We start from the raw sequence: 18,698 nt of genomic DNA, 5'->3' as shown, positions 1-18,698 counted from the left end.
TGGGATATTGTTCCATGTTTAACCTTGATTTGATTATCGAGATGAAGTGAACTTAGATTTTTCTGTGCCATTTCATTGGTTATAAAGAGTTTTGCTACTCTCTCGTGTCAGAAACAAGTTGGAAACAAGCAGCAACTGCATATTGCCTAAAATGTCCTATGGCTCCACAAATTTCTTTTTTTCTTATTTAATATATCTTGTCCTTTTTCCCCAAATTTAAACTGCACAAATTGTTATTATAATGTAATCTTATTAATACAAATTTAATATGACTGCTTAAAAGTTGTGAACTAAAACTAAACAGAAATCTGAAAAATCAAATATTCATGAGACCACCAGCTTCACAAATAATTCCTAAATAAGCTGAGCAGTAGCTGCTAGCCAGAATAAGCTAAGCAGCTGCATGGGGAGCTGCCCTAAGAGGTGATTTTTTTATTTCGTATTCTGTTTAATTTTACTTTGTTTTTAATCTTTTGAATGCAATGAACTTGGGCTTTTTTAGGTCATTTTGTTTGGGCATGATGATTTTAACTGCACTAGACGTATGCTGAAATTTATTTGATAAATAAAAATCTAAAGCAAGGTTGAGGTCTATATAGTAATGTTTAAAATGTTGTTATAGGTGATGTGTTTGGGTTGCGGATGTTATTTTTTTATAAGCGTTAATGTTTGTTCTGGTTATGTGTGGCCTCTTAATGCAGCGAGGAGGAAGATTTGTAAATATGAGCATACGTGGAGTACATTCTCAAGATTTCTAACCATAGAAAAGCTTGTAGGCAATGCTTGCATGTGCCTTTGTTACAACACCACCTTGCCACAACTGTATTAGAGATCTGGCATGCCTTATTTCGATTACGATTTGATTTAATCCCTCCAAGATTTTATATATGAGATATTTTTCTTTCTTTTTTGAATTGGTGGGTTTTTAAATTTTTGTTATGGGATGTTTTTAAAGTTGCGAGGTAAGATTAATAAACATGTTTGCTCTACGTGAGTATCAGAGTTGACTTGGGCCATGGGTTTGCTCCCCATTGGTTTGGAGTTCGACTTCAATGCTTGAGCTTACCTGATGCCCGTGGCTAGTGGGCAATTGCGGGCATCCCAAGAGGACTAGTCTCGCCTCAGCTTGCCCCTCCCTGCCCCCAGCTTGGTAGTAAGACGAAGGCATGACAGGTTGGGCGTTGGGCTGCGTCACGGGGATACCTCTGAGTTACCAAAAAAAAAACAAAGATTTATAAACATGTTTAAGCTTGGACTATATTGTTAAGTTTTATGATTACTGATTGTACCATGAAATTTTAATTACACAAACTTGCCACAGTTGATGCAGTTATCACTGTGTTATTATGATAAAGGGTTTTGAAGCCCTGGTCACATCCTTATGGGTGGTTCACTTACCATTATACCATAACCATTCAAGAATTTAGGACTGTTAGGATACAACTATAAACCCTATTCTTACTGATCAGTGCATTGTCATATTGTTATCAAAAAAGTTTGCACCCTAACTAAGCTATTAACTTAGCTACCTATTGACACATGGGAACACCTCCAGGTTGTGGGTGACTTGTAATGGAGATGGACCTCCAGAGAAGGCTGGTAACTAATGATGCCTCACGTAAAACGTACTCTAAATTACTGATTTTTGATGAAAGGGATAAAGAACTGCCTAAAAGATGAACCTACAGCTATAATAGTGATGCACCGGATTGTTACTAATACTTATATCACTGTTTTGACACACAAGTTCTAAATATTCAGATGGTTTTTTGCTTAACTACAGCATTGCATTCAATTCATACATCAGTTTTTTGCAAGAAGAATTTGTTATGTGTAGTCATTAAAAGGAAAACAAGAGTTTTAATTGTTAGAAGATTGGTTTTTTACACTTCACAACTAACAACCTGCATGAATCTATGTATTTACTATTTTGCTATTCTAAGGTACTGTAAATGAAACATTTACTTAAGGACTTCAAAGGAAATCGCATAAACCGTGCATCAGTTACAATAGTACACACAAAGAAACTAGTTTTTGAAGGCAATATAACTGAACTTTTTTTGATGAAAGCTGTTCTTACAATGATATGCTTTTGAAAATACTTGATATTGCTTGAAAAAGGAAAGTTACGACTGCTGTTTCAGTCACAAAGTGACTGGTTTTGAGTTACAAGACTGTTATTTTGCTTGAAAGAGCTTGAGATAGCTACAATACTGAGCAAAAAGAAAGCAAGAACTAAACTCTAAAGAGGCCTAGTGGTGTACTTTTAAAGTACAACAGCTTGCTAACTGAAAATACCAGAAAAAATGTGTTCATCCATTTACTTGGTCAAAACCGTCCTGGGAGTCCAGCTGATGTGTCCTTCTTTCAAGGTCCTCAGAATGCTCCAAAATGGTAGGAAGATGCATTAAAGTCTTCTACATTGACCTATGTGTTGAAGAAGTTACTCAAACAGCTCTTAGATGCTTGGAATTGCCTTGAAATCTGCTCCATCACTTGAACAGCTCACCCATCTGCTCTAGAGGCTCTCCATGATGTCTCCACCTTATCAAACTGATCAACCATCTCTTAAAAGTTTGCAATAAGCCTCCTAAGTTTCTTGGGTCGGATGAAACTGATTTTGGGCAATAAAGACCCCTTAAACTGCTTGAGACTGAGTCATTAAGGATTGAAACTGCTATTTGAATGCATATCTACCCATTAGGCACTTTTTACACATGTCAAATGCCTCCAAAAGAGTCATAAGACTGATCTTACTACTGCATTTTAGGTTCTTGCTCTTTGTCATCTTCATAGCACTGCCTTACACTTATCCACTGTCATCTTCCTTGATTACTTTCATGACTGTTACTATGTTTTTGTTGAGCACTGTCACTGCTCACTGTTCATTTAAGGTGACTGTGATTTTGTTTGTGCATGAGCCTTTTATGGTTTGACTATCCCTTTGTGACTTGTAGCCTACTTTCATAGCCTTGATGTATCTCTTTGACATCCATTTATGACTACCCATCATGGCCTCTTGACTGTCACAGACTTTGCTCTTGGCTATGACTGTCACCTTACACATGCTTTCCACTGTTATTGTTTCTTGTCTTGGTGTTCACTGTGTGCCTTGACTTTTGTGATTGAGACAAATCTTGATTAGGACTGTGATTTATTTCAGGACTGTATACACACTCTTTGACAGTGACTTCTTGTTCTTGACCATCACTTTGTCATTTTCCTCTTTAACGTATATAGGACTTGGCACAAACTTTTCACTGTCAAGGTCTTCAAACACTTTGACCATTGTCACTTTGACTCTCTTCATCCACCGTTGGACTTCCCTTTTGTTCATCACGCTTTAACATTCTTTGACAAGCCCTATCTCCTTGTCACTTATCACTGTTCTCTTGATTACCTGTGCCATCTTTGTCACTGTATCTCCCAAAAGTATGACTGTGACTTCTTTCATTCACTGTGATCCTCTTGAAACATGAGAGTATGTGTTTTCCTAGATATGACATTGACTCAGACAAAATTTCTTTTCTAACCTCTATCATCATCACATGACTCTTTTACATTCATTTGGTGCCTTTTCAACACCTTCCATTCTCATGCCACTATGTACTCAGAGACAAGCTCACTGTCCTTTTGATGACTGTCACTCTTCATTGGCATCTTCATAATAGAGAATACAAACTTCATTGACCTTTTATGACAGTGAACACAAAAACCTCACTGGACAGTGAACACAAAAATGACTGACAGTGAACTCATAACTGTGACTGTCCCTACTACTTGGTCTTTAAATGGTGATAAGATCTCTGTATGCTATTCACAGGCCACTGTATCATTTCTCCCTGCAGTTCTCATTGCATGGTCTTCTATACTCACTGTCAAGGTCTTTAAACTTCATCTATATCCTTAGATTTGCATCTCTTTTGATTATTATTGCTTTACATATCTCTGTATTTTGCACACCTTGACAGTGGCCTCTTTAACCTAGGGCAGTAGGTTAGTGTCTTCATATTTTCTTTAATATTCTATTATTCTATGATCTTAATTCATTTTAGGACTAAGACAGTCCATTCTTGACTCTATACCTTAATGACCATTGCCACTGCCTAGTGTAACCTTCACTTATTTTAACTCCTGACTGCAATTTCCTCTTTGCTGCATTGTCATAGGTATGATATCTTCATTCTCTTTGCAAACTCTCCATTAGTATTGACTTTTGATGTATGTGACATCGATTGGGTTATGGAGTATGACTGAGAGAAGACCTTGTGTGTCTTTTGATGACTGTCATGTTTGAACGTGATTGTCTACTTTCATTGCTTGGTTGAAGCATTTGACAATAAAATATTTACTGTGACTGTTAGTGAACTCACTGTTTTGACCTTCACAAAACCTCATTGTTTATTTTAACCATGCACTTCCCTCTACTTAAGAACCCTTGCTGCTTTCATTGTTTTATGCTGACTGTGATAGTGACCTTTTATCTTGGATCCATGCCCACTGTCTTCTATCACTGTATCAGTAATATCTTTCTAGGGCAGGTTTATAAACATGACTTTCTATATGTAGGTCTTCATGGAGAAAAATCTCTCTTAATAGCTGCTAATTCATTGTCACTCCTTTTTCTTTTTATGTTCATTTGATCAACTTTTGTGTGTAGAATCAACTTTGTCACTCCTATCGTGTGTTACCTCACCACTGCTGTTGTGAACATTAGATTCCCAAGTTGTCTTCATGGTCTGCTACACAGACTGTCACTGTCCTCCTCATTCTGTTCAACACTAACTTTCACAGTGACTATCATGGGACTGTCATCATCATTTCATGAAGACTTATCATCTCAGCTATTGTCTGCCCTCTCCATGTTGACCATCCACCCCATTCTCCATTTTGTCTTCTTCTTCTTGCTGTTTACTTGCACTTTGTTTGCAGCCTTACCTTGACCTCTGTACCTTTGAATGACATTGCTTCGATGGATGAAATCCTTACATTCTCCTTCACCATTATCTTTGCTCATTAAACCATGTAATAATCTTTGACCTCACTGTCATACACACTTAGTGTCATTTTCTTTGAGCATTTCATTGTGCCCTTGTTTGAAACTGTCACAGTCCTGGGGCTTTGGTCTGTCCCTTCACACTGAAAGCCTCTTTTCCCCATATTCCCTTAGAAAAGACTAATAGAAACTAAGTCTTCCTTTCATACATAAAATCTCTGTCACTGTTCTTCATCATTCTCTCCACTTGGCTGTGACTTCTGGTCTCTTTTTAGCTAATAGCACTGTGTCAATATCTTCATCTTTGTGATGTAATACATTTCACTCACTCTTATGCATTCACTGTATTTACTACATGTGTTGGAGTATCACAATTTTCATCACACATTTACACATCCCAAACAATAGACATTGCTCATGAACTCTTCACCAGACCAAAGGACGCCTTAATAGATATAGGAAACGTGATCTTGATTTATCACAGAAGCTCAAAATGCAGAGGAAAAACAATAAACTCATACCACGGACCATTTTGGATATTGCCGTTTCAAACTCTCTATCATGACCTTCTTTTAGCACTGTTTACAAAGTTATTGCTATACATTTGGGCAAAGCCAAAATACCCTCGTTCTATTTGCTTGCTGTTCTACACAGACCTGACCTTTTCCATAGTTTGAACTAGACAAAACTCTTATGTGAAATATGCTTCCATTTTACTATATCAATGCAATCACTAGTGTAGAAAATCCCCAATAAGCATAAATGTGTGCAAATAATGCATAAAATCTAATAGTAAACAGCAAATTGGGCATGCTTTTAACAGCAGCAAGAGATTTTGAAGGGGCAAAGATAGACCTGGTATATTTCTCTTTACCACGTGCAAGACAAAGAAGCTAAAGTGTATTCTTTAGAGACTCTTTCAGCCACCCTTTGTATGTTGAAGCTGTTTGACTGTTTTCTATTTCTTAACTCCTTGCTGCTATTGTAGAAGGAAATCCGTTGCTGAAGTAATGAGCAACATGAAAGCCCTAAAATTAAGGTCAACCTTCTAAATGAAAGTTCAACTTCTTTTCCTAAACACGACTGCCTCCAAAACTAAAACAATGTGGTCATAAACAAAATTAAGGCATAACAACTCAGACTATTTCAACATAAGCATGATGTGGAGATAAAACATGAAAAAGCTCCACTACTAAAGCTTCCATTATTTTTTCAGTTATTTGTAACATATTGTCCAATTTTGAAAGCAGTTGGACAATGGTTTCAGTAACATGACTAACCATTTAGGACTAATGAATTAAAAGCAAAATTGGCTGACACATATCTCATGCGCAGTTTTTTCTTGGAGTTTTTGGCCTAAGTATGCTTTTGTTTTTTCTTTTATGAGAATGCTTTCTTTTTTAAGAAAGAAAAATATCAAGTACATGAATGTCTAGGAATCACAAAACCAGCTCAGGAATAAGTTAAGTGTCAAAATGGATCATACCAAAACCATTAATATTACCCATTTTGTGGAAATTGTCGGAATGTATCGGAATCGAACTTGACTGGACTGGAGTGATCCCGATGAAGAATACTTAGAATAGTGATAAACAAAGACAACTAGGTGACTTACTATAAATAGACGTCCTCTCCAAAATTCTTGGAGAACACATTGAACATCAGAAATCACTTTTGAAAAATGTATATGAGTCTTCTAGACCAGTTGAGCTCATTGGAAATATCAAATAATCCATCAGGAAATGAAAAATGTATTGAGTCTTCTAGATCAATTGAGCTCATTGGAAATATCAAATAATCCTTGGGCAAGATAGACACCCACTGAGAAGGTCAGAACAACTACACTACTAGAGAACTCTAAAATGGGGACATTACAAAACAGAAACAAAAGCCTTGGAAGTGTTGCGTAGAAGATGGAAAGAGATCTGTGAGATGTCTAAAAGAAAAGGAGAGATAGATGAATAGTGAGAGGGCCATGAAAGGCCAAGAATGTAATGTTTTGTTGCAGATTAGTTTGTAGCATTAAAATTAAATTTGAAATCAATAAAATTCATTAGAATATTGTGCTTATTTGGTGACTGCTGCAATGTTGAGTTTATGTTACATCTTTTGGTTTCTATCATGTTGAAAATGTGGGTATGGGGTTTTTTATTTGCATCATTAAGTAAACAAATTAAAATAATTTTTTTTTTTAATTAAATAAAAATAGCATTTCGGATAAAAATAAAGTAAACTGTAAAATTAAAATGTAATAAATCTTAAATAGTTCTAAAGTAATAAACTAAATAATGTAAGTACAACTAGCATACTTAGCTTTTAAAAAATTCTATTTAAAATATGTTAAGAGATATTATTTTCAAGGTGCCTATTTTGACTGTATTTGCAGGTTAAGTGGAATAGGTGCTTTGAAAATGATATCTCTCTACTTCTTTTACATAGATTTTTCTAAGGATAGGTATGCTAGTATCTATGCAGTGTATCACATTAAAATTTAAATGGCATTTATTGCTGCAAATGTCTCACACATGTACCTGTGTGTTTTTGCAGTCCTTTATTCCTAAGATGTATAAGTGGGCATTCCCAAAACTTCCTTTTTTTGGTAGCCTCAAACATTTCTCTGTCTTGGTGTCTTAGGCTGTTCATTTCTTAAGTTTATATTTCTTTATAAATGAATATCATGAAAAGTAGTAGCATGTGGGAAAAGAAGTTACTTTTCAAAGTTGTGTGATGTCTTGTAGCATGCGGAAAAAACATTTACCTATCAAAGTTGTATGATGTCTTGCAGTGGATGACCAAAATGAAAATCTTGGCTCAACTGTAAATTCAGTTGAGACTTGGGTAACATTCCTTTTTATTAGAGTGGACAAACACTGAGCTTATCATAACTTTTTATGTTCATCTTTTGCTGTTTCTAGCACATGTTTGCTTTCTGCTCTATGAACTTATTTGTTTTAATACATGAAGTCTTTGCAGTGCCTATTCTGTTTCTCTTCACTTGTCTAATTGCTTTTCCAGGTTTGGTAAAAATAACAATAGAAATTTAGATATGTTAAATTTATACACGAAGCCTTTGCAGTGCCTAGTCTGTTTCTCTTCACTTGTCTAATTGCCTTTCCAGGTTTGGTGAAAATAACAAGAGAAGTTTAGATATGTTAAATTTATGGCTGCTAGTTTGGTCATACATGATCAATGCATGTTGGGTAAATCTGCCCAACTTGTTTAAAAATTTGGAAACACATGAAACAGGCTAATTCTAACACCAAACTGATTGATTATATTCTTTATTTTGTTGTTATTAATTTTTAATTTCTATGTTATAGTATTTTCTTTCTTAACTTCATCAATGCTTTCTATACGTCAAAAATGGCACTATAATTAAAATTGTGATTGTTCCAGATATGTGTATTCTTTAATGTTAATGAGAAACTGGCAATAAAAGAACTTCAAGTGTATGCAAGGCGCATGAAAGATGACAACGTGCATCAGGCAATGATTATTGTCCAAGGAAAAATAACATCAGCAGCAAAAACTGGCATTAAAGAGATATCAACTCGTTACTTGCTGGAAATATTTGAAGTGAGCATTCTTAAATTATATATTGCTTTCATTTGTCATGGGATTATGAACTAATTGCTCTTCCCTTTGCTCTGTTTCAGTTTTTGATGACTAATATGACTTTAGATAAACTCTTAATTCTTGTGTTTGTAGATTCCTTAACACTTTTTTAAGTTTAAAGATATTGCAAAACATGGGATAATTCTCACGTATTTATTTTCCTAATTTTGAGATTGCCTTGCTGGTTGTGTCGTATCCTGTAATATATACTTTCTTATTTTGTACATCTGGAGGATTTGGAAATGTACAGATTTATCAGGGTGTCAGCACATAGATCTCATAACTTGGATTGTGTTCTACAAAAGAAAATACATCTTTTTCAAAATGTTCTTAACAATTTAAAAGGTTATCTTTTAATTTGTTTTTTTAGAAATCATGTTACATTATCTCTTGGATGCTAGAAATCTATGATGACATGTTTATATCAGACACGTACAAGCCAGACTCCTGATTGGCACATAATCTAAAGCCTATTGGCATCTTACTGATTTCACAAATGCTGATTAAAAGGTCTTAAGTATTCATCATAGCATAACGTGCTTTATGCATTAAATTTTCTGAAACCATAGCATACAGCATTAAACTTAACCCAAAATTAACAATTGACCATTTAGTGGTAACCATCCAATTTTTTTCATTTTTTCTAGGATACTAGAAATCTATGATTACATGTTTACGTCAGACTGGCACACAATCTAATATTCTCAAGTCTATTGGCATCTTACTGATTTCACAAATGTTGATTGAAGGTCTAAGGAATTATCAAAGCTTAACATGCTTCATGTATTATATTTTCTGAAACCAAAAGCATACAGCGTTAAACTTCCCCCAAAACTGATAAGTGACCATTCAGTGGTAGGCATCTAACTAACCACAACCAGCAGACAACATTCCTTTTTGAAATGCTGCATGACTATAGGAGTTAGTTCCAATTTCAATGGTAGGATGGATTGTGATGCATTTTCTTTTAATTAGTAAAGATTTGTCTTCATTAGAAACCTAATCTGTTTTTTTGTCTATTATACTAAGATTCTGGAATGGCAGAGCAGGGAAAAAGGGGAAAAGTTTAGAGGATGGCAGGAAACAACATCATTAAACATTTTAAAGCCTCTATATTAAATAGTAAATTGAATACTTGCAAGATTACCATAATACATCAAATAGAACACAAACTGAGAACTCGTGTGAATTTATAAATGTAGTTGCCTGGAGATTTGTGCCTTCACCGTTTACTGTCTCAGACACAAATAGGGGATGTCTCTAGACATAAGGATGTTATAGATGAAGTTTTCTTTCTACATCTCCTGCAAGTATTGTTTGGAAAGTTTTAAAACTTTTATGAAGTTTCTTAGATATATCATATAAATAAATAACACTGGTTCTTTTTATTGCAGTCTGTAATGTCCCCACTTTGAAATATGATTTAATAATAAATAATAATAAAAAAATTAAAATACAAAAGAATAAAAATAAAAATCAAATAAAAATATAAAAAAATAATTAAATATAATTGAAATTTGATTAAAGTTAATGAATGGTCTAAAGGCATGAAATGATAAGATGCAACAACCCCAAATATGAGGTATAAAAGGGAGCAGAGAACTCATTTGAAGGGGGAAGAATTTGGGAATCAGAAGTTAAGATCTGATTTAAATAAGAAGTGCAGATCTGATTGTGAAAGGTTGTGTCCCTTTCAAAGGGCAGAAATAACGAAGAGTTGCACTCTTTCAAAGGGTGCTAATGGTGAAAGGGTGTGTCTCTTGCCAAAGGGCATACATGATGAAGAGGTGTGACCTCTGCCTCACATTGAGAGATATAAAGGAAAGGAACCAAAAGCCTCCAGTGATATCAGCATCAATTAGATCAGATCAGATCTGTTATTAAGTTACAGGCAGTAACATCTTTGTTCTTGGTGGTATGCATGGGAATGTGCTGATTATGTATGCTTAATATATGAAGCTTGATAATGTTCTTATGCAGAATTTAGTAGTAATATTAATATAGACTGCAATATGTACGACAGTCATACTTAATTTCATATACATTCATAGTACATGAAAGACTATTATATATATAGCCCATTCCTTAATCTTCCGCTAATGCCTACGTAGGGATAGGGGGTTTGTGTAGGGAGAGGCAGAGTAATTCTGTCACAAGACGGGTAAGTCCCAAGATGGGGTAAGGACATATATTTCTGAAGCCTTGAGGGAGAGTCTTGAGATGGGCATGAACAGGTGTTCCTGAAACCTTGAGGGAGCCTACTTGTAGACAGTTTCCAAGCGCCTTAGCACAGTAATTCCACCATTCTCTATCAGGGTTAGAGAAGAATTGAGGGCAAACCCTTAAAATAATTAATATTAATTGTATTATGTGGAATTAGATGTTTTCTAAATTCAATAACTTAATTTAAGACATGATAATGTTTAATAATTATTGGAAAACAGGTAGCCTTCCGGTAGGGGACATTACACAATCTCAGAGTATCTCCATACAATGTTCTTGAAATAATGGTGTTCTTGTCTCGTCTCCTGTCTTTCCACTCTAGGTGATTGTCGTTTATTTTGTGATGTTGATCAAATATCCATACAAATGATTTAGTGTATGTCGAGAAGGGAGGAACTTTGGAAATGAGGGTATACAAAGAATTTTTCTTTATGTGAGCTTGTCCTAGTCAGTTTGGATTTATTTATTTTTGTTTTTATTTTTTATTATTTGTGATAGGTAGCTGGTCAATATTGGATGTTTTTACTGTTATTGGGGCGTCTTTATATTTACATTGAAGTTTGTTATTGCTTTTTTCCTACATGTGTGGTAGTTTGGAGTTGGGAAGCGGTGTTTTTTGAGGCTGAGCGCTTGAGGCCATAAACTTGTTTTTATGTCTAAGTTGGGGATGTGAATGGGGAAAGTAGCTGTTTGTTTCAAAAAGTATCAATGAAATTGGGAGATCATTATGTGTGTTAAAAGTCAGGATTCTTGGACACAATCAGCTAAGAATGGGAGGAGACAATGTTTGCTGGAGACAGTGCTGAGTTCGTTGCAAGGGTTGAGGGGCATGAAGTTGAGGGCCAAGTAGATGGGCATCAAATTGTGAAGGGAACTAGAGGAAATGGTGAAATTAATAGACCTTGAGTAGATTAGCTTAAAGAAGAATGGATTGTTTTTTTTTTTTCTGTTTTGAGTTCCGAGGAACCATTGTTGAGGAAATCTTTGGACAAAAGGGTGCTTAATATTTGGGGTGAAGTATTGGAGATTTCAGTTCATTTCTGAAGAACAGTTAAGAAAGTTTTTTTTTTTTTTTTCTAAATTGTGTTTTTCCTTTTCAAAATTAGTAGTATGGATGTATATAAATATAAATGTATGTTGTTATGGATGTACATATATTAATGAATGTAACTTATTATGATTTGATTTATATTTATTGCATATATAAGTTCCTTTATTGCATCACATCAAGGTTGACTACATATAACAGAATATTAAACCTTAGACTCCAGTGTAAGGTTTTTCTGTCAACAGTTATCCTTGCAAAGGACTTGTTTGTGGCTGATTCTGGAAATTTTTCTAGTCTCTCTAATTTGGAGTTCAATGTCAAACTCCTAGAAAAATCTTTTCCCAATAAAATTTGAGTATGAGGCCTCAAAAGACTTTCTTCTGAGTGTTTTTAGAGCTCCCACCAGCCAAAGAGAAGCAGACTATCATTTATCCAGTGGGCAGATTCGAGAGTAAGACTGCAACAATTTCAAGAGGTAATTCTTAGTGAGCTAAATTGGGTGGAATGTATGTTAGTAACATCTATGACTTTGGTGTGATGCTAATGAATTGCAATAATGAGACTAGAGAGAAAGTAGTCTCCCTTGTTGTGCAGGTTATTAAATGAAGAGGTGATGAAAAGGAGGCCTTCCATTATGTCTAGTGACTCAAGGTGGCTAAGGAGAGTCAAGAAGAACAAACTTTGAATTGCTTTCAAAGGTTGGACCACCCTAAGCATGGACCCAAATCTCCGAACAAGGATTTATCATTTATGAGTCATTAAGCCTTCCATTGCTTCTAGTGACTCAAAGTAGAGTATGTTAGGATCCTAATGCCCTAACCTTTTATTTATATTATGAACATTCTATTAATCCTAGATATTCATTTATTTAAATACATAGTGTGTGGATTTTATTTTGCATGGATTATACCTCATAACTCACTTGTTTTGATGCCTATAAATTGGTATATTAATTAAGATAACATCATCTTGGAATGATATTTTGTAGTAGAGATTTCTTTTAACAAGGTTGCCCTCTCAAAGGTGCTTGTGATACTTGTTCGATATTCATCAATATAAGTATATTTGGAGTTATTTTTGAGCATTGCATTTTTTTTTGCATGTTACTAATTTTGTAGGTGAGATCTTAACAAGTGGTGTCAAGCCTTTTCCAAGGTTGCATTTTGTGGCAACAACAATGTTTAGTGGATTTCTACAACTACCCATCATATTCTCACTTCACCCTTATAGGATCTTGGTGACCACTTACCAAAAAGTGGTTAAAATAGTGGATTTCTAAACATCTTTGGATTTCTAAACATCTTGGCTAAATTTTCTTTCCTCATAGTAGTGGTTTTTGTTGTGCCTTGCACACACTCCCCGTCGTTGACAAGGTCCCCCCTTTTCATTGTCTTGCCTTGTTGAGGTCTCGAGTAGGAGTTTTATGAGTTCACAGAGAAGAGTTGCTGCAGTGAGGAAGTTGAGCTAGGGAAGATGATTAGACCTAAAAAATTGAGCTAGTCGAAGTCCTAAGTCCTAGAGAATTCGCACCTTGAATGATTGCAATTCCTTTTGCAAGGGGAATCTAAGCCAAAATGCCTAAGGCAAAATTGCGAATATTGTCAAGTCAAAATCGCTCAAGAACAGGGTTCTGCAAGTTTCAAAACTTGAAGCCAAAATGCCTAAGTTAAGCCAAAAGTTGCTCTTTTTGGGTGAATTGGCCGAAGTTTAAAGTTTGCTAGGTGGATACAAAATCACCTATTCAACCCAATTCGCTCGAAATTGCTAAAGTGAAGCGAAGCTACTTAAAAGCATTCAAATAAGTTAAAATCTCGCAAAATGGCCGAAATGAGCGAATTTTAAAATCAAAACATTCTGACCCCAAACAAAATCGCACCAAGTGACTAAAGTGTGCGAATTTGAGAGGAGGAACAAAGGAAATCTCTCATAACGCCTAAATCACCCAAAATTTAAAAAGGACGTTATGACTTTGAAATAAAATCTCTCAAATATTGCATTTCGCCCAAATGGCTTGAACCTCTAAACTCATGGTAAAAAGGAACATTCATAAAAAAGGAAATCGCACAAGGGAGTTGAAATATGCGAAATCGAACATAGCGTTTTATTTCATGAAAAAGAAAATCGCACAAAGGCACTAAATCACCTGAATTGTTGAAAGGCAAAGTCATTTTAAGTAAAGGCTCGAGTTTTGAAACTAAAATGAAGGTGGCGTTAGAAAACAAATAAGAAATGAAACTTTGCACGGAAAGGGCAAATTACCCGAAGTTCGATGCTGGAGATAGGGCATCTAAGAAGCCTCAGCAACAAGGCCAAATTGCGCAAATAACCTTCAATAGCCGAATTTCCTTAGCCAAACGAAATCGCACAGTTCATGAAAGTCGCCAAGTTTCGTGAAAAGAGAGTGAAATAGATTGAATAAAGTCACACATTTTTTTTGGTTTGACCAAGATGAGTTTAAAGCAAAGAGACTCAAATCGCTCAATCATTTGAGAGTACGTGAGGGAAATAACGCCCAATTTTGTCGTGTAAGGAGGCTAAAGTCGCGTGGGGAGGTTAAAATCGCTTCATTTTGACTAAAAGCTTGAGTTTCATTGCTAAGGCAAAAATGTCTAGGATCAAAATCACGCTGTTCAGAGACTTATTCACAACTTTCGATTTTGCTTCCAAAGTGACAAGTCTCGGCGGTGTTTTCAGCCAACAGGCTCTCCTTGCAGTCACTACTGGGTAAGTTTGAATTTGCCTTTCACATGGTTAAAGTTTTGCAAAACGATCATACTTCTTTTACCTAGGGTTACTTGCAAAATAAATGGTGTAAAATCTTAAATTTAAACCCCAAGCAACAACCATTGGCTGTCAAACTCGACCTCTAGCCAAGATTTGAAACTAAAACAAATTTTAGGGACTTTGGTATACATTGAAACAAAAAATCATCTTTTCCAAATGCACACTCAAAACGTTCAAAGCAAACAAGCTGGAAATGACGTACACTTACAACAGAAAGCGTTTGCAACTTTTAGAACATCAACAATGTAGGGAGCAATAAACTTTTGAAAACTTGCTCAAAATCAACAAACCAACTAACCAAATTTTCAAATCCAAAGCGCATTTAATCTCCATCTGGAGAATCCAAATTATTCAAAATAGCATGTTTTAGCGTACTTTCAAAATTCTGATTATTGCGTTGTTTTGACGATTTTAATGTTGACGTTGTCTTCTGGCATTGCTAACTCGCGTTTTTCACATCAAAATTGTCTCGTAATCCGTGTCTGGGTGTGCAGGGTAGATGCCTAATCAAGGGGCAAAATCTTCCAGGGCACCTGCCGCATCAGAGGTATTCCCAGCATCCAAGACAGATATTCCTCGTAAGCTCGACAAAATGAAGTATCAATATCAAGGGGTGATAAAGGAGCCCAGAGTCTCGAGTAATTGGGAAATGTAGGTGATACAGACCTCGGGCATGTAGACATTCAAAACTTCAGAGAGAGGGTATATGCTCCAAACGCATACGGAAAGCCCAAACGGATGGTAGAGAGCGACATTGCACAGGCTGCAGGTTTGCCACCGACAATTCAAAACTATGAGCTTGTGGTCGAGGCCGCAAAGCACTATCGACCGGAGGCAGAATGGTAGTTGCAAATGGGATGGTGATAGCTGATTTCAGTCCAGAAGCCATCAGAGAAGCATTTGACATCTCGCTTCCTGAGGGCGTCGTCGCGGTAATCATAGATGAGGCCCAACTTGCTTTTGATATGGATCCCTTCAAGTGCAAGTCGATAGTAAATGAAGAATGGTTCAAAGTAAGGAGAGCTCCGAGCACTAGGATCGTGAAGAAGACCTATAGAAGTGAGTTCATTGAGGAATACAGGGACATGGTCACACTGTTTAGCTGAGTCATGGGGCTCCCCCACTCTAACCTATTTGAGGAGTGGATGTTTTATTTCACAGAGCAGGTCTTCAATGGAAAGGCTAAGTTCGATTGGGCTCAGATCATAAGCGACAACATCCACACATAGCTGGTCGAGCTCATGGAGAAGAAATACTTCACCATGACTTCCTACTTGGTTTACATGTTTGTTAGACATCAGCAGCTGCCAGAGTTGATCTGAACAGGATAAATTGGGAATGGACCAAATCAGGTGAAGGTATACAACTGTTACCCTCAGCTGCATTATTACAACACAGCTCAGAGGGAGAAAAACAACATCGCTTATGCAATCGGCCGGTATGAGTGCATGAATGATGCATTCATGGAGGATTGCATATAAGGTTGTCAAAGCAGGCTAATGCGCTGATATGGAAGTATGGAGCATGGTTCATTCAATTCCCTTGTTTCTCCTATATCAGAATTTTAGGCTTCAAGGGATCTCCATTTTGACTTCCTCGTTATCCGTGAGATAGAATGGTCCTCTTAGAAGTTGCAAGATAGGTGCACCCAGCTGGACACATACTCAGAGAGAAGAGGCAATCAAGATTCACATTCCTAATGGTCATAGGGAAAAATGGTGTACTTTAAAAACTCTGTGCATGCCGAGGAATCCTTCGACAAGCTAGCATCATATTGCCTACAACAACACCTCCCTAGGAAATGATTCGACCTTGCTGGGCTAGGAAAGAAGGCTTATGGTGGACATTATAGAGGTAAAGCATCCATAGAGGACTACTGGACTAACTGCCTAGATGACTTTGAGTTCCGCCGGCGACAGTACTTGAGGTTAAGTATTCAGCAAATGAGAATTTTCGAGTACCGCTGGGTTCCAGATCAGATAGTCGATTATGGGGATTGCTTGAAGACCCTATTATGAGGCAGTGAAAGACCTACCACCATCCATTAACTGGGCCCAGGACTCGATCACAGATTTGGAAGCCATAATAGAAGGTCCCAAGAGATATATAGATAGCTGGCTATACCGACAGATGGAGAGGCTAACCCATGAGGGGATCCAATTCACATATAATCTGATGGGCGGCCTTGAGTCCTAGTCTTTAGAAGAGGATGAAGCGTCAAGTACACCAAGGGAGGAAGAAGTTGAAAAACCTGAGAAGAAAAAAAAGAAAGCAAAGGCCAGTAGAGGAACTTGAACATCAAAGAGGACAAAGAGGAACCCCAATCAATCACCCGAAGCCCATGTGTGGTAAAAGATCCTAATAAGAAGGCCAGAGGTCGCCACTTCATCTAAGTACCCCAACTCAGACGATGAAGTAGTTGTACTTGATCATCTACCTACCCCACCTCTGCAAAATGATCCAGTTGCTGCAGAGGCAAATGAGCTACAAGAGACAGATGATCCACAACAGCCCAATGAGCAAGAAATAAAGACACAAATCATTAATTCGGATAGGTCGGAAAATCAGGTCGAGGAGGGAGAAATTATGCCAAATGAGGAGACTATGAGGCAAGAGCACACGCAGGAAAGTAGACACGAGGCGCTGCAAGAAGAATGTGATACAAGAGATAACACTATAGTTGAAGGATATAGAGAAGAGGATAAAACCGAAGAGCCCCACGGGATTGAAGAGCAACCGACACTAGAAGCTACTCAATAGTTGTTCAATGAGGTAGGAGAAAGTTTAACTGTGAGTAAAGGACAGGACATAGGGCCTAATCCACCTCCTTCCACATCCGGTCAACCATGGATAGGCAGTGAGTCCACTGAGGCATCCAGAGGACAAGGTGGGGAGTTGGTAGTCACCTCAGGACAAACCATCCCTCACAAATTGTTAATAGCTCGAGCCCAGCAAAATGCAACTGTCAAGCTGTCAATCAACCTGGAAGATATATTTACTCGAATAGGGGAATCTTAGGCCAAAGGGAAGAAGAAGCCAAGAACCTATTCCAGGATCACCAAAGATGAGTAGAGAAATCGAACGATCCATATTGCTGCCCCGCCCAAGGATAAACCGACAGAATTGGTCGCCTTGGCTGATTATAGCATCGCATCTATCCCGTTGGGGAAGGCGACCAAGGAACAGGAAAGAGAAGAGTTCAAGGACTCTGTTCAAAACATTCTTCAACATTTGGATGAGATGACTGTTGAATGAGATATGTATCGTGCTTGTGCCGAGTGGGTTGAGGGATACGTAGACCACTTGCTAAGGCCTCTGCAACATATTGTTGAATCTCACGTTCCTCCATTGGCATTGGCGTACAACTGAGTTTGAGGGAGTGTGGGACACAACTAAGGTACGTAGAGAATGGATCAAGAACGTCAAGGCAAAAGGAAGACAACTTATCAAGGATGCAGTCAACATGGCAATCGATCTAGAGTCAACCCGCATGAAGATGCTGGAGGTCAAGAAAGAATATGTCAAATTCTAGGAAACGATTGGTATTGCTCTACCCATCATGAGAGCCTTATTCTGGACTCACGCCCGAATTCCCATGCTGCAAGCAATCTTGGATCCCCATAGTATCAGCATTTTTAAAGAATGGTATTGGATTATTAGCACAAAGAATGACATGGCAAGCACCATCGGCAAAATGCAGGAGGAAAGCGAGGAAGCCTTGTTTGATGTCAGGAGTTTTAGAACGAGCCTCAAGGTGTTACTCATCGACTGGAAGGATAACATGGAGCTGAGTGATATGATATCGTGTTGGAATGGCAGGTTAAAAATTGATAAGACCACATACTCCATGGCTGACATAGAATTCGTCAGCAGGCTGCAAGCGGAGGTGTTGCGTTTCGAAACTTATTAGGTAGAATGGTGTGGGCAGTTGAGAGTTGTGGACAGCCATCGAGAGGGTATCCAGGTCAAAATGCATAATCCTCCTATTCCTCCTAGTAAGGAACTGTTTCCTGTGTGCATAAAGTTTCAAGA

At 37.1% G+C, this 18,698-nt stretch overlaps 1 protein-coding gene across 1 annotated transcript in view; it reads left to right on the top strand.

Moving 5' to 3' along the window:
- The window catches only part of LOC131028211 (DNA-directed RNA polymerases II and IV subunit 5A), a 50,590-nt gene that overhangs the window by 1,685 nt on the left and 30,207 nt on the right, over positions 1-18,698 (top strand). Inside the window, exon 2 of the mRNA XM_057958459.2 lies at positions 8,393-8,572. Coding sequence (XP_057814442.1) covers positions 8,393-8,572 — 180 coding nt within the window. The remainder of the gene's footprint in view (positions 1-8,392; positions 8,573-18,698) is intronic.

The sequence above is a fragment of the Cryptomeria japonica genome, chromosome 2 (assembly GCF_030272615.1).
Source record: "Cryptomeria japonica chromosome 2, Sugi_1.0, whole genome shotgun sequence".
NCBI classification, from domain to species: Eukaryota; Viridiplantae; Streptophyta; class Pinopsida; order Cupressales; family Cupressaceae; genus Cryptomeria; species Cryptomeria japonica.
The sequence above is the reverse complement of the archived record's forward strand: the minus strand, read 5'-3'. Positions and strand labels throughout refer to the sequence as shown.